The 16,795-nt window shown below is 33.8% G+C and overlaps 1 protein-coding gene across 1 annotated transcript; it reads right to left on the reverse strand.

Moving 5' to 3' along the window:
- Nucleotides 1-4,439: 4,439 nt before the first annotated feature.
- LOC149254807 (thiol protease aleurain-like) lies at nucleotides 4,440-15,537 on the reverse strand. The gene is made up of 8 exons (XM_089460228.1): nucleotides 15,254-15,537; nucleotides 14,900-15,021; nucleotides 6,747-6,859; nucleotides 6,165-6,238; nucleotides 5,771-6,035; nucleotides 5,488-5,619; nucleotides 4,991-5,129; nucleotides 4,440-4,854 (listed from the first exon to the last, which is right to left on the reverse strand). Exons 1-8 carry the CDS (start codon nucleotides 15,442-15,444, stop codon nucleotides 4,817-4,819), a joined length of 1,074 nt encoding a protein of 357 aa, XP_089316354.1. The 5' UTR covers nucleotides 15,445-15,537; the 3' UTR covers nucleotides 4,440-4,816.
- Between the last annotated feature and the right edge of the window lie 1,258 nt (nucleotides 15,538-16,795).

The following is a 16,795-nucleotide window of genomic DNA, read 5'->3' on the forward strand; positions in this document are numbered from 1 at the left end:
AAGAATTCATTGTTTTCCTATATGTGATATTGTTATTTCACTTATTTCAATACCGTGTTGATCTATTGAATAAGTACTTAGATGATATTGCATAGATCTCATAGTTTCTTCGCTTGTGTTATCTAACTGTGAAAGTTCTAATTTTGGCATTCAGAGTTGGAATTGGAGCTTCCAAGCTAAAGGAGTGAAGTGTGCGAAAGATTCTAAGTAGGCCTCACTCCGTCATCTATTTACTTTAAGGAAAAGCATTGTGTTCCTTGTCTCTCTATTGTTCTAGGTTAGCCACCGACCTAGGGGAGATACTTTTGTCTGCAATCGTAAATCCCATAACAAGCACTATAGGTACCCTCCCAAGCTAGTCAGCCTCCTCTTGATTGAGGTTGCACCAAGAGGTCACCTAGCTTAGGAGGGGTCCAATGATAGATCGTTCAATCAAACAAGGTTTCCCTCTATACCTAGCAAACCATGTCATAGAAGCAAAAGCCTTAGGTTGTCTCTTATAGTGAAAAGCTAGAAGGAGGCCATCTACAAAATTCTTGAACCTAGACAAAAAGATTTGCAATTGATTAATGGGATTTCATTGATGACTTCTTCACTATTAAAGAAGATGAAGTCTCATATGTGAATACCATTGAATGCTTCTAGATACTTTCTAGCCTGCCTTCAGTTCCACGTTTTAGCTAAAAGAAACACCACCAATAAATTGTGACCTACTCACTAGATAGTGAGGGAACATTACTTGAGTTTGGATCTAGCGGGGTAAGACCTTCACGTTTTGAGATATTCCTTCTGCTTTTGAAGCCTCTCTTAAAGAACTATAGTAGTTTGTAGTGCAAAGAGTAGAACAACATGTGGCTAAATGGATTACCAAAACTCTCTGCATACCAACCTATTACCATATATACCCCAAGGTACTAGCAATCACCCAAGTTTATTATTCCACCTATTTAGCATTGTACATTAAAATCAAAGAAAGATAAATCCTTGATTTGAGTGAACTTTGAGGGGAAAATCAGTTTCATTGTGAAAAACGAAACCTTTGTCATCAACCAAATAACCAAGGAGGTTTGAGAATCATTAAGGTGCATATGCAATCCTTAGCACTTTGTATGAAATGGATTTACTTGATCATCACATACACCATATGTGACCCCATTTTAAAATTGAAGGTTCACAATGTATGTGGAAACCTTGGGAAGCCAATAAGCCTTTCATTCGTTGGCAAGGAGATTTTTTCATGAATGACCATTCACTTTGGCGGTCTCAAGTCCTCCTTCACAAGTGAACCGTTGTTGGATCCCTCCCAAGGTAGGTGACTTTCTCTTATGAGAGGATGCACCAAGAGGTGACCTATCTTGGACCGTAGTACTTTGAACAAGGAGGAGCACCTTGGACAAGTCAACCAACCTTTTATTGTATCAATATGGAAATTTCTACAGTAAATAGTCAATAGCCACTAACGTTCTATTGTATTGGTAAAACAAATATGATATGTAGCATAGGTCGCTTCATCTATCTGCTATATATTCTCAAGAAAGAATAGATATGTGAAGACAACCAGAATAGGCTTGAACGATTTGTACTTGATGCTTACCTGGAAATTACTTTGGAATTAAGATCTCTGCAACCTTAATGGTGAGATTCATTATGCATAGAAAGGGAGCTATCCTCATAAATGTGCAAAAATTGAAACATTAATTCAAACGTGTAGAATAAGGCCAAGACTACTTAAGTTTTTGTAAAACAAAAGAAAACGGTATATTGCAAGAACTAGCTTATCTTGAAAAAGAACGTTACATGCCTACAACAATAAGGTGGTCAAGCACTTTTACACAATTCAAATGAAAGTGTTCAGGAGAAATTCACGTTTGTCTATTTTTATTTTGAGTCGTGAAGCAAATGTCTCAAACATAACTTTATGTTAATACAGGCATTTTCACCACGGCTAGGGAAGTTTCTGCTGGTCAGATACAAATTTTGGACTGTTCCAGTTAGCTCACTCCCGATTTCATTTATCGTAGTGCCAATGGCCCAGGCTACTGTCCAAATCACCTCTCCTGTGAAATGATGAGAATGGTAAAAGCCATTTAAATCATCTCTATGTGCCCTAAAAGAAGCCAGGCCTTACCTCTATGGTCCTCACTTATTAAGTGTCCAAAATCCTTAGGGCTATTAAGAAAACCATTGAGGAAACACATGGAAATGTATTGGGAAGTTTCAACAAACTTCAAATAAATTATTGCAAATATTAAAATAGTGCAACTCCATTGGAATTCCCTTGAAATTTATGTGAATAAATATATCAATAGCCAAGTTCCTACCGGACAGATCCATAAGGGATCTGCAACAAGCATTTCCATTAAGATATTGAAGCTAAATTGTATATCAAGATAATCCCAACCTTGAATTATTGCAAGAATATATTCTAGAGGAAATGAATTCTCTTGCACATACCTAAGCACAAGTTCCCTAATCCCTAATTCAAGAAGTGGGAAACTTCAATCAAATTCTCTTAATTGTGAACATAGTGCAATTCCACTAGATTTCCCATGAATTTTTTTAATAATATATCACCAGCCTAGTTCCTACTGGACAGATCCATATGGAACCTGAAACGAGCCTTCCCATTGAGGAATTGAAGTTAAATTGTATAGCAAGATAATCGAAAACTCGAGATGGTTGCAAGGATATATTCTAGAGGAAATGAAATCTCTTTCACACCAATTCATGAATTGTCCATCAAGGTCAGGCAGTGTAGGGTAGGTTTTATGAAAGTGGGATACATGCCAATATGTGTCTGCTATGGGACAATTGATAGATTGAAATGTCTTTTGTAGATTGCCCTTCTACAAGGAATTTGGGATGTATATATACGCATACATTTCAAACGGTTTTAATAACAAAGTCAAGATCTAAAGCAATAGTTCTTTGGTTCCAAAGCAGCATACTGGAAAGAAACCTACGGGATCTGAAACAAGCCTTCCCATTGAGGAATTGAAGCAAATTATGGCAAGATAACCCAACTCTAGAGATGGTTGCAAGGATATACTGTACAGATTTCAATCAATTCATGAATTGTCCATCAAGGTCAGGCAGTGAAAGGTAGGCTTTATGAAAGTGGGATACTTGCCAATGTGTGCCTGCTGTGGGACTGTCGATAGATTGAAATTTGAAACATCTTTTGTAGATTGCCCTGCCACAAGGAATCTGGGATGTATATACTATATATAAGCATATATTTAAAATGGTTTTAATAACAAAGTTGATATCTGAAGCAATAGTTCCTTGGTTCTAAAGGAGAATACACCATTCAAGTAATAATATTGTGACATATGCAGAGGACAACTTATAGATATTCGGCAGACAAAGTTGCATGAAACATCTGAGCTTGAGCAATATTGGTACCTTCTTCTAAAACTGATTTTCAATTTATTGTTTGGGATATGTTGTTCATTTAATCAAAATGATGATTATTTTGTGAAAGCAGGGCGCTGTTCATGCTCCACCAGGGGTCAAGACTTCCCAACAACATGTTTCTCTTTATGCTTGTGCTTGCGAGTGTTTTCCTATGGAAATAAATTAGTATTTAAAAAGTACAACGATTGTTTAAACATTAGGCTTAAACAACAACCCAACATGGAAGGCTCATAATCGTGGACACTCAACATGCACACAATTAAACATAAGACTTGTCATTTTTAGTGTAACTATTTCAGATGTGCATGCTTGTCCATATGTATACATTATGAAGATTATTTTCATGAAGAAACTGTTACTATACTCAGGTATGTTTTGAAAATATTACTCTGCTGTTCTTAAGACAAAAGGATTAACAATGTAATTATCAAATTTTCTAACTAATATATTTAGTAATTTTAAATAAAAGATTGAATCTTTTCACAGCCAATAAAGATCCTCATAAATTAAAATGCTTTAAACCTCAGGTGATCATTATTTTTTACAATTAAAGCTCAGAATCTATAGCTTTCCTTCCAATTTAGTTTTATAATAACAAATCTATCAATCAATAAAAGAATCCAATATACAGATGTTCTAAAGAATGGAATACAAATATAAATATTCAAACTGTGACAAGCTAATAGAAAAATAACTTAACACCTATTTTTTCTGCCATATATCATAAAATGTTTCAGTAACACCAAATTTTTCTGCCATGAAGCATAAAATGTTTCATGCACCTGTGGTATCATGTCTATAGAAACAGAATAAATGGCTATGTGAAGACCCCATGTTAACCTTAAAACCCTCTTATTAATATTGTTATGTAGGCTAGAACTTTTTATTGTACTCATTCATTACAATTACACACTTTGTCTCCTACACAGACACCAAGGAGACCTACTATTGGAATCATCATGTCTAGTATTGTATTGTATTCATTGTAAAAGAAGGTCCACCCTCGAATTGGATTGTATTCCTTGACTTCTTATCATTTCTAAAGTGCATGGTTCATAACAGACTGATTGACAGCTAGTCCTCCATCACTTAGAATATCTTAAATTTAATTAAAATACAGTGTTCCAATCCAATACATGTACTCTTTGTATTGTCATCAACATACACAAATACACAAGGCAACATCCAATAGTATCAAACTTAATCATATGATTACTAGCAACTAAACAGTCTTGGTATAAAAATTACAAAAGCACTCATGGCTCTAAACGACTGAAACTTCCATACATTACTTATATAATGCACCTGTTCTGCATTACATCGTGTCCATCTTGTTTTTGTACATCCTAATTGACGAAGCTCTCAAACCTTGAATAGTACATATTTACTACGTGAGGCTCTAAGAAACAATAGGGTACGAAGCACAAGTTGCAACACCTGCAGAAACACAATCCAAAATATTGTTATCACATTTCCTTTTCGTGTGCAAAGCCTCGCATGAAAAGCCTCTAAGATGCAGATTCATGAGCAAAAGAATACAATATATAAACAAAAAGAACATAAAATAACTCACCACACATATTCTTCCCTAACTCCATCTTGAAGTATCCATCAACACCCCAGCTCTTTCCCCAGGAATTCTTGATGATCCAGTGTGGAGTCCCCTCCTCACTAACACCATACCCAACGGCCAAAACAGCATGGTTGACATCCTGCAAATAATGTTCACACCCACTTTAATTCTTTCACAGACAGTGGCCTCACAAACATTTCCTGAAAGCCTCACGAGGCATAAAGTTGGGATGTTTTAGACAGGAGACAGTCCACAATGGGACATCCTTTATTTAGATCGAGGATTTCGCAACGATGATTATAAATATAACTAGCCTGGTAAAACTGACCATCCTTTGCCTAGTTTGCTATACTTTGGATGTTTCAGTAAAAATAAAGCAATGGACAATCAGCGAATTCAGATTTCTCTAGATTTGAATCTAGAACTATATTTTTGTATAGAATGTTCTTTTGAATAAAAAAAATATTTTTAATCATTAGTGATGAATTTCCCCGTACCATTGGGCCTTGACCACAAGTTGTGCTTGTAAAGACTCCTTCCTTGTAAAATCGAAATTCCTGATTAACTTGGAATGCCACACTGACAGGGCGAACTAGACCCACAGCAGCTTTGAGCTCATCTTCTGCCCCCTGTACATCATTTGTCCAGCATAAAATTCATTTACTTCACCATTGTATTAATTGAAATAGTTGCATATATCAACAAATAGTCGAACAAAATATAAAGCAAAGCTACATTCTCAGCAATGAAGGCAAATCTGATGAGGGTGACAGAAGTTACCAAACTGATGTTGACACTATCAGCAACCTTTACACCGACATTGTTTACATCATATTTACAAACACCATCTTTAGCCAGGTAAGGATAGGCTTCCTCAGTGTCAAGCCCTCCGTTGTACTTGATATACTCAAATGCTTGGGATGGCAGTCCACCACTGCAACCAAAGTTGTTAAATGCTCCAGCACAGTCAACCAGCTGCTGTTCAGACAGGATAACAGTCTTTCCTGTAGCCTGAGTATAGGCAGCCTCTAGTGCTCCAGTAGTGCTGCAATATTCAATCAAGTTGTCATCTTGATTTTGGTCTACCAGAATTCTCAGTGGATCATAAAATTTAGCTGTTTCTGAATCATTAACTTCATTTATAAAAAGGATTAAAATAGAGTTGAGCATCTACCTGAATGTCCAGCAGGAACCACAATGGGCTTGGTTTTTTACAGGACTCACAATGCCTTCTTGTCTCCAGTCTTTCTGTTAGCGCAGCAGTCCAATCAAGCAACAACATATTTTAAAATATTAAAAAAACACTTGAACATTCTTACGATTCCTCACATTACAATCGCCAAAGAAGGAAGAGAGAAGATTAATCCAATCATCTAATACACAGTTGAAAGGGTTTATCTTGGCACGACCTTCTGGTGCAAAAAAATATGATATTTTATATTTACAATGTCTTTAACATTCCCTTGTGTACCTATATGATTGCCCCATAGAGTGAAATATTTCCTAAAGAGATAGGTTGCCCATATGGTGAAATTATCTCTGAAAGAAATAGGTTGCCTAAAAATAGGCACGAAATTCATGGAAGACGAGACCACTCTATAGATTATATCCACTATAAAAGTCTCCAAACAGAATGTATACTTTTATATGTCTAGACAAAGTCAGTAAGACTGAGATATACACATAAAAAGGCTTTGAAAACTTTCATTACTTGCAATGAGTTTATTCAGTATCATCAAGAGGATCATTGTATTACCTCCGCAGGAAGCTGGGCATACGTCAACTTATGGTTACTGTTGGTAGCCGAACAGTTCTGTGAAGCACCCAAATATTGTCCATGGAATTCCTCCCATGTTATGTCAGCAAACTCTGCACAAGATTGTTCAATATACTTTATCAGTTCCAACTTCATTTCAGTTTTAGTATGATCAAGCCTTCAAGGTATACCCTGATGAACCCAAGAAACAAACATCATGACACGAGTGCATTGTAAAATCATATGTTGTTCCATAATATCTTTTTATGAGGTTCCCTGATTTCTGTAGTGTCTTTTCTAATGACCTACTCAGTATTCTTGCTTTGTCAAATCATATGTTGTTCCACAATATGTTTTTATGAGGTTCCCTGATTTTTGTAGTGTCTTTTCTAATGACCTACTCAGTATTCTTGCTTTGGTTGTCTTTTGTTACTTCTATCAAGCGTGTTCAACTCATTTCATTCCATCTTTGGCTGAAATAGGTTCACAGATTTTAGTACTTCCCCCACTTACATCTACTAAATGTTGGGGCCAGCTTGGAAATAATATCATGGTATCCTAGCACTCGAGTGGACTGATATTCTACTTATATATATCCTAGCACTCTTTGTATATATTTCCTGGTCTGCTGGCCATGGTGTATGGGTTTTTCCATTTCTGACCAGATTGTGGAATGTGGTTAGCAGGAATATCTGATATGGGTAGTTTTACGATAGAATTCCACTATCGATGAAACAAAACACATGGCACTATTATTGATCTGTATTGGGATCTAAAAATAAATAATGAATTAGTTATTAAAAGAAAAGATGAAACCACGTGAACGTAACTGTCGAGCCCTTGAGTCGTCATTCTCAATGTATTAACCTGTCATTTTCTCCAGCAGCGAAAGGGGAGCAAAGAGGGACAGAAATAGGGAAAAGGAAGCAAAGGCTGCTGTGACAACATGACGCAGTCCAGAACATAATATGAAATCCTTGCTTCCAACACTAGGGTGCAACTTTGCAATACGACTGTATTTCTCTGTACCTAAAAACTATGTAAATTGTTCTCCAGATGAATAAAGCACTTTCTGTTTTCTAAAATATAGTTTCCTTGTGATGGATCGGTGTTTATGGAAAGAGTCTGCCCTGTTTTCTACTGTTCAACACAAAAAAATGCTCCGTTCTTTAGAATCTTTTTAACTCTCTGTTGAGTAGGGCAGTTCCGTGCTTTGTTGCAAACACTCTACTAGTGTACCTTCCTATTTGAAAATTCCATTGGCAGGTGTGGTTAGCAGTATGAATTCCATGGTACAGTCACTGTATTGAAAGGTGTCAAGAAACGGATCAGTTTGGGGATCGGAGCATTTGCGTCCTAGAAGTGTAAGCCCGAATCAGAGACCCATATCCCACAGAAAGTACCAGATTAAGCATGTGGATAGTATTGACAATAAGTTAGCACTAAGCCAGTGGAGAGGAGGTGTATATGGGTATAGAATGAAGCCGGTCGAGGAGAATGGACTATGACTTTGAAGAAAGATCCTCCAACATGAAGACAAACATTGAGTCCCTACAGGAAACAATGTCCCATGGTGGACCTTTCAGAAGAAAGGTATGGCTGCAGGGAAAGAGCCAAAGCATGAAGAAGGAGAACCCTTTACTGAAGAAGAGAATGTACGTAATCCCCTTTCTAGTTATTTTAAGGTAGAAGCTAAGATTGATATCTTACCCTTTGACCGTGCTATTGATGCCGAGAGATTGGATGACTGATTAAGGCAGATAGAAGTATATTTCACTTGCCGAGGCCTTCAAACAATCAGAAAATCCATTTTCCTGACTACAGATAAATGATCGAGGCTTGCTCTGGTGAGAAAAATTTTGTGAGCACCAACTAAGGCAAGACAAAGGTCAGTAGTAGATTGAGAAGATTTCAAAACAGTGTTAAGCAAAATGTTCTACCCAGTGTGTATTGAAGGCAACTTCAAGTTAATTGGCAGCACCTATGACGGAAATTAGGGCAGGAAGTGAATGAAGACACTATCGAGTTTCACAAATATTCTACCTTGCTAGAAGTTTTCGAGGAAGTTTCCCGTCGTGCTTAAGTATTTAGAAGGATAGCATCTCTCTACATTGAACAAGAACTTGAGTTATTTCATGTTCGGTGCCTAGATGAAGTTTGCACGAAGCCCTGCGTGTGGAGATGAAAGGGAAGAATATGCAGACATCCAAGGAGTAGAAAAAGTCCCTTCATATGCCACAGGGAAAGCATGATGCAGATGAAGAAAAGACTTTTAAACATTGCAATAATTGTAACAAGAATCACCACACTGACTAAGAATGTTGGGCATTGCATCTGAAGCTCCTTGCAAAGAACTGTGCAAATAGAAAACTTATGATGGCACAACCTGCACCATACAAGGAAAAGCAGAAAGAGCAACTGAAGTTGACGGCTCGGAAGACGTGAATGAAGAACTAGAGAAATTGCTAGCAGACGTCTAACATTCCCTTAAAAAAAAATCAGAACAGTTCAAGACAGAACTAGTAAAGCACAATCTCATAGTCAGTGACACCTATGGAAGTGTTGATGGAGACCATCTATAACTAAAATGGAGGTCGGATCAGTAATAAGTTAATAAATATATGCTTCCACCGTCCATAATCATATAGGGTGGTGTATTTCTGGATATTGTTAATACTGTGAGTTGGTGAAGATATTTGTCCAGCGTTTCAGTTTCAGCTAGACACTTCCACTCAAAAATACCACCAACATATAAAAACTAAAACAAAGATTCGTATTAAAAGAAAGATGAAACCACGTGGGTGTAACGTGTAACATGTAACAGTCCAGCAGTTACAAACCCGTGAAGGATGCTGTCACAACAAGACACAGTCAACAACTGAATATGACATCCTTGCTACCAGCTCCCTGTGCAAGACGACTGTTTATGTCTGTAACCAAAATTCTGTATATTGTTCTCTAGTTGAATTAACTTTAAAGCAACGTTCTTTTTGTTTTCTGAAATATGCCTTTCCTTGCGATGAATCTTCTTGCTAAACTTCTGATTTACACAGTTTTACTGGTTTCTCTGGCATAATCTGTGTTTGCAGAAAGGTCTGTCCTGTTTGCTGGTAATCAATCCTGTTCAACACATAAAATGCTCTATTTTTTGGGGAAATTTTAAGCTCTGTTCAGTACGGCAGTTCAGTTCTGTGCTGCAAAGAATGTATTAGCAGTGTGACTTCTTACTGCAAATACCTTTGACGGGTGTTGTTAGCAGTTTCAATTTCATGGTACTGTCAGTGTGTTGAAAACGTATGAGTCATTTTCTTCTAAGTTGCTTCGTGCACTAAATTCAAAATTCATCCAGAGAGGTGTCAGTGTGTTGAAAACGTATGAGTCATTTTCTTCTAAGTTGCTTCGTGCACTAAATTCAAAATTCATCCAGAGAGGTTTCAAAGAGGACCCAGGAAAGGTTCGACGCATTAGATAGCAAGGAAAGCTTCATAATATGGATATATCATAAGACCAAGGTGTAGAAAACCCAAAGACCAGAAATTCAAACGGCTGGTGAGGTGAATTCCTTGAGGTTTGATTTTTCATTTATTCCTTGTAAGATGGCTAAGAGTGTAAGACATCGATTAATAAATTGAAATACAACCGTTATGTGAAATTATGTTTTTATAAATGCTTTTTATCTGGTCTTGATGATGAATTAAAATTTGTTGGTTCAAAAAGATAGGCTAAAAATTTCTCATATGTGATTTTTACCGAAATACTTTACTTAATTCATTATGGATCACAAAAACATGAATACAAGAATTACTACCCTATATAAAAAAAACCATTGCTATTAAAATTCAGCCTAAAACCTATAATAACAATAATGATTTTCCTTCCATTATTTCTTTATTTAAAAAAAAAAATGCTAATAAACTCATCCTCAATAAGTTATATAAATAATAAAATTATATATTTAAAAATTATATATTTTTATTTAAAAATAAATTTATTTTAAAATTGTGATTTAATTAAATATTAGATTAATATATAAAATCCCAAGTTCAAAAGATAAAGTATTTCTTATTTTCAAAAAAATTAATTTAAGCAAAAAAATAAAAGCTTACCGATGCCGATGAAGCTATAAGGAAAATAATATTATTTTATTTCTCTGTCTTATTTATTTTTGGAATTATTAAATTTAAAAAAATATTATTTTAGAATTTTTTTAAATGTGTTTTTTTGGATTTTCTGGTATTGGAATCTGGCAGAGAATTTTGAAGTGAAATCTTGATTTGTGTTATTTAAACTGGTCTTTTGACTGTATGTATGGATTCAGCAACCTATAAAACCTTTAAGGTACTTCGATTGTGCAGGGGTTAAGGTACTTCGATTGTGCAGGGGTTACTCATCAAGCTTGTGATTTCAATAAATTCCTACAATATTTTAAACCAAAAAACCAGTCAAAAACACTTTCAAAAAATCTCAATAAAAACAATTAATATTATTTTATTTCACTATGTTATTTATTTATTGTATTATCAAATTTCTTCGAAATTCAAAAATTTGTTTGTTTTAAAATGTCCTTTATGGGTGTAGATTGGAAAAACTTTACTTATCCAATATTTATTGGTTTTACTTATCCAATATTTATTGGTTTTTAAGAAAGATTTGTTTAAATTTATAAAATAAAATTAATTTATTTTAAATATTTTTAAAAAAATTATAATATGAAAGTTTTAAAAATATAATATTTTTAAGAAATATAATTAACTATTTTAGAATTAAACTAAAATTTAATAATATTTAATATTAAGTATAGATTTTTAAATTTCTTTAATTATAATTGTATGGTAAAAACAATCTCATATTAAATTTAATTTTCATAAAAATATAAATAAACAATTAAAACCCAATACAACATACAGATTTTATATTATTTTGATTAAAAATATATAGCTTATCACAATAATTTAATGGCAGAGTCTAATTTATAGAAAAAATAGATTTTTTCACAGGTAAAATAAGTTCAAAAAATAATGTGATTTTTTGTTTTTTAAAATGTATTTTTTAATGCATAAATGGATTCAGCATCTTGAAAAACTCCCAGGCACTCGAATTCTACAGATTAAACAACTTAAATTCAAACTTTTAAAAATCCCTACAAAATTTTGGTTAAAATTAACCAGAAAAAATGTGAAAAAAAGAAGTCATTTTCTCTATTAGTAAGACTACGCCTAATTATATATAATCCCCTTAACCATATGGAATGTCTTTAACAACAAATACAACACCCATAATTCAAGGATACATATTAAAGAAAAAGAAACTTGGACCCTAGTCTAAATAGGTGAGGATGTCGCTTGGAAAAGAGAGTGATTTTTTCAGCAAGAGCTTTAAGGAAATATTTAGAAATCTAGGTTACAGCTCTTAAGTTTTAAAATTTTAGGTGTTCTAGCGGTTGAGGCTGCTGAATCTATTTTCACCATTAAAAAAAAAACAATTCAAACACTCTCAATTTCAATTTTTTTTTTAAATCACTAAATTCCAATAAAAAAATTATCATCCAAATGAAATCTTCACCTCTTAAACAAATCCTAATTAATATACCCTCAATAATTAACACCTACCACATTTAAAATCCTGAATCATTAGCACCCAACCACGTTTATAGTTCAAATGAAATCATCACCGACTTAAACAAATCCTAATTAATATACCCTCAATAATTAACACCTAAGACATTTAAAATCCTGAATCATTAGCACCCAACCACGTTTATAATTCATGGAGCCATGAATGGCTGACAATGTTACTAAATTTTTTTACAGACTTCTCGTCTTTAAAAAAGACTTTAAAAAAACAAAAATTAGAATTTAATTAAAAAGCCAATTGTATATTAAAAAATAAAAAATTCTAAATTTATTTAAAAATACAAAATTTAGAATCTAATTAAAAAGCCAATTGTATCTTAAAATTTATTACAATAAAAAAATAATAAATTTCTAAATTTATTAAAAATAACAAATATTTTTTTTGGGTTGATAACACCACACAACCAAGTTGATGATCTCATAAACAGTGAAAATTTTGAAAATAGGTTAAAAGTAAACAGTTAAATATGTGTAACAAGTGTTAGAGACTGCAAGTCAATTACAGGAAATGATGCCGGATTCGAAAATACCTAAATTAGAGTTGCTGAGACTAGATTTGTACAGTGAATCTGCCCTCCATTCAAGGCAGGCAAAGGCAGTCTATAAAACTTTTACCACTCATCCCGTCTCTTTCAAAAGAAAATCCTAAATGATAGTTGCTAAAACTAGGCTGCTAGAGTCGATCTGTCCTCTATTCAGGGTAGGCAGAGTTAGCATATAAACCTCTTGTTAACCATTCCTTTCTTATTATCTTTTCTGGGTCAATTTTGCTGGATTTGGAAGTTAATTCTATATTGTTGGATTTTCTAAATTATATTAAAAATAGATTTAGTTTAATTATTTTATGTTTTGGTTTATTTGGTTGAGTCTGTGATTTTGAAAATTCAACATTATATTGAAAATAAATTTAGTTTAGCTGTTTTATTTTTTATTAGAATTTAGTGATATAATTTTTTATTGTATTTATAGTTTTTTTAATGTATAAATAGATTTAGGTTTTCTAAAAACTTCTTAATCATTTGGATTATGCATATTTTACAATTCAAATTTGTCATTTCAACAAATTTCTATAAAATTTTAGAAAAAATTCATAAAAAAATATCCCAAAAACCTAAAATATGAAAGAATTAGACTAACCCATAAAACTTTGAATAGATGACGAATAGATGCACTATTAAAAGGCATAGTCAAAGTTGAAATAGCTTTTTTCACCAGAATTCATCAAAATCTGACCATACAATTTCAAGATTTTTTGTTGTTTAAAATACATTTTTGAATGCATAAATGGATTCAGCACCTTAAAAAACCCCAAGGCACTTGGACACTCGAATTATGCAGATTAAACAATTTAAACTCAAGTTTTTAAAAATCTGTCAAATTTTGATTAAAATTAATCAGAAAAATGATCATGAAAAAGACCATTTCTTCTATAAATTAAACTACGCCCTACTAAAATACTCCATAATATGCCGTAAGAACAAAAAACAAATTAGGACTTCAAAAATATTGAATAAACAAAAATAAATATAAAAAAATTAGACTACAGCATTAAAAAAAAATTGAATGTTTAATAATCTCAATTTATTTGATGTTTTAAAAAGCCAAAAAGCCTGGCAGCTTTCCCCATGAGGATAGATGCTTGTTCAATCACCTTCTAACTAGATCCTTGCAAGCTTACATATCTATTCCCCGTATGATTATTAAATGAAACTTAAGTGGTTAACAAAAGATCCAAGTTATGTTTAGAGTTGGCAGCCTCCCCCATGAGGATAGATGCTTGTTCAATTACCTTCTAACTAGATCCTTGCAAGCTCACATATCTATTCCCCGTATGATTATTAAATGAAACTTAAGTGCCTAACAAAAGATCCAAGTTAGGTTTAGAGTACACAGCTAAGGTTGAATCTCTTTGGGGGTTCTGGTGCATATACCCTTGCAAGCTCACACCCAAGTTTAGTTCGATTCGTAGGGCCTCGGGCGTGTCTCCGCCTTGCAATCTCAATTCTACAGGCAGGATGCATGCTTATTAATCGCCTCACCCCAAACCCCGGTTCAGGCATGCAGATCAAAAAAATTCCCCCCTTTCTGCCCTAGTTTTCTGGCCGGCACAGATTGTCTCTCGCGTGAAAAAGGAAGGGCTGAGCTGAGTTTTAGGAAAGCAGGAATTAACCATTCATTTAGATACAACCAAAATTAGTTATCCAAGTGTCAGCTGGTCCATATAGGCAGCTGTGAGAATATACAGGCCCCTCTTCCCTGTCCAGTGGAAGAGAGAAATGCCCAAAAATATTCTTTTCTACTACTCCTGACGCTTCAATTGATTAAGCGCCACGTAAAGCCCCTACTCTCCTAACGACCGGGGCTTTAAAAACCCCCATAGTCATTCTGCGTTTTTCTATGAATAATATCCTACTGCGACGGGATTCAGCAACGCCTATGTGATTAAGTGTCGCCAATTTTAAGACTATTATCCAGATTTTCAGTACAGATGCAAACAATTGTAAAAGAGGGCGAAATTACCATTTATTGCCAAAGTATAAGGAAGCTTCATTCTGTTTCTTGACTCGATCAGCTCCACGTTCTTCACAAAAACATTGAATCTCTGCACAAGCTGATGGACAGAATCGTACCTCTTGCCATATCTGCACAAGTTTGAAAGAAAAGCATTACAAACTTTCACTGAATGCAATTTTTAACCGACCTCTTCAATACCCCCATACATAACTATCTATTCCCATTCATATTGCAACAGTACATGCTACAAGGCGGCCATGAATGCGATTCTAACACCAAACAAGAAAACCCAATCAGACACAGATAAGATAAGATGAGATCTCAGCTATCAGAACCATTTGAATAAATCACATCACAGACCTGGCAGCGAACTCCGCAAACTGTAGAGACTTGGGATTGGTTCCCAAGATTTTAACGAAATTGGACTCCAGGTTCTGGATCTTGTCAGTGACCATATCAATATACCCCGTTTCTTCAAACGACCTGGCAGCAGATACAGATACGGCCAGCAAAAACAAAGTGCTCAGAACAATGGCGAGGACGCGAGCCATGGCGGGCAAGACTGTTGAAACCTCTGAACAGAGCAAAGGCGAGATCGGTGGTGAAGAAAGAATGAGGTGGGTTGGTTGGAGAGCTGGTAGATCCCTCGTATCTGTTAATATAGCGAAGGGTTCATAAGGAATCTGTAGGTATAACGATCACCAAGTCGGGAAGTCTTTTCAAGTGGGCCATCCGATCATCCACGCTAGTGCTTTTGTTTTTCTGGTAATATTGGCTGTATTTTCCCTTTAATATGGGATCCTCTCATTTTTAAACTAATCAGTGTTAGGTAATTTCGTAGAAAATTTGCAGCGGGTGTTATAAAGTCTTTCCAGGTGGGGCCCTGTTTTTAAAATAATCACTCTGTGAGAGCATTACGGAGAAAAATCAGTGTGTCATTTGTTATTTTATTGTTGCACCAAAAGAGGAGATTTCCAACAGATTTTTAATATTAAAAAAAAAAAGTAAAAGAGAATATATAATTATCATTGGTTTAATTATTCATATTATCTATATAAATATAAATATTATTCGCATAGGCTTATAGTGGTTACATGAAAATGACAAAAGATTTACCTATTATGATTGATGTGATTTTCAAGAAGCAAATACATATTAGTAATCATAAAATTTATTTAGATATTCTTATTAGAGTTATTTTATTTGAGAATTTGTTTATTATTTTAGAAATTCTCAATTTTTTATTTAAAAACTTTATATATTTGGGAAAAAATATTATACATTAAAAAAACCTTTCATACATAAATTAAAAAAATTAAATTATGGATTTTTTATGTCATGTTGTGGTTTAAAATAAATATTTATTTGTTTTAATAATTTTATGTTAATGGTAAAATATAATAAGATGTTTTAAATATTAGAAATATTGGACATCATTCAAAATATTATAAAAAATAAAAGGAGTTCATGATATTTGGTGTGTATTTATATAGTCTATATAATTCATAGTTATGGAGTGCATTCACATATGGAATATGTAATTATGGAAAAGATATATGGAACAAGTTTATTGATCTCAAAAGAGGTCAACTGTGTTTTAATAATTTTATGCTAGTGACATAAAATATAATAAAATATAATAACATGTTTTAAATATATTAGGAAATGAATTATAAAGGGACATCATTAGAAGCATTATAAAAACCAAAAGGAGTCCATAACATTTGGTGTGTATTTATATGTTCTACATAGTACATAGTCATGGAGTGCATTCATATATGGAATATGTAATTATGGAAAAGATACATTGAAGAAGTTTATTGATTTCAGCAGAGGTCAACTGTGTTAATTTCACAAAGTATCGAAATGTGATTTTTTTTTCCTTTCTTAATGCTTTGCATT

This window comes from Pinus tabuliformis, chromosome 7 (assembly GCF_031772625.1).
Source record: "Pinus tabuliformis cultivar Carrire ecotype Pingquan chromosome 7, CPIR1, whole genome shotgun sequence".
Classification (NCBI taxonomy): domain Eukaryota; kingdom Viridiplantae; phylum Streptophyta; class Pinopsida; order Pinales; family Pinaceae; genus Pinus; species Pinus tabuliformis.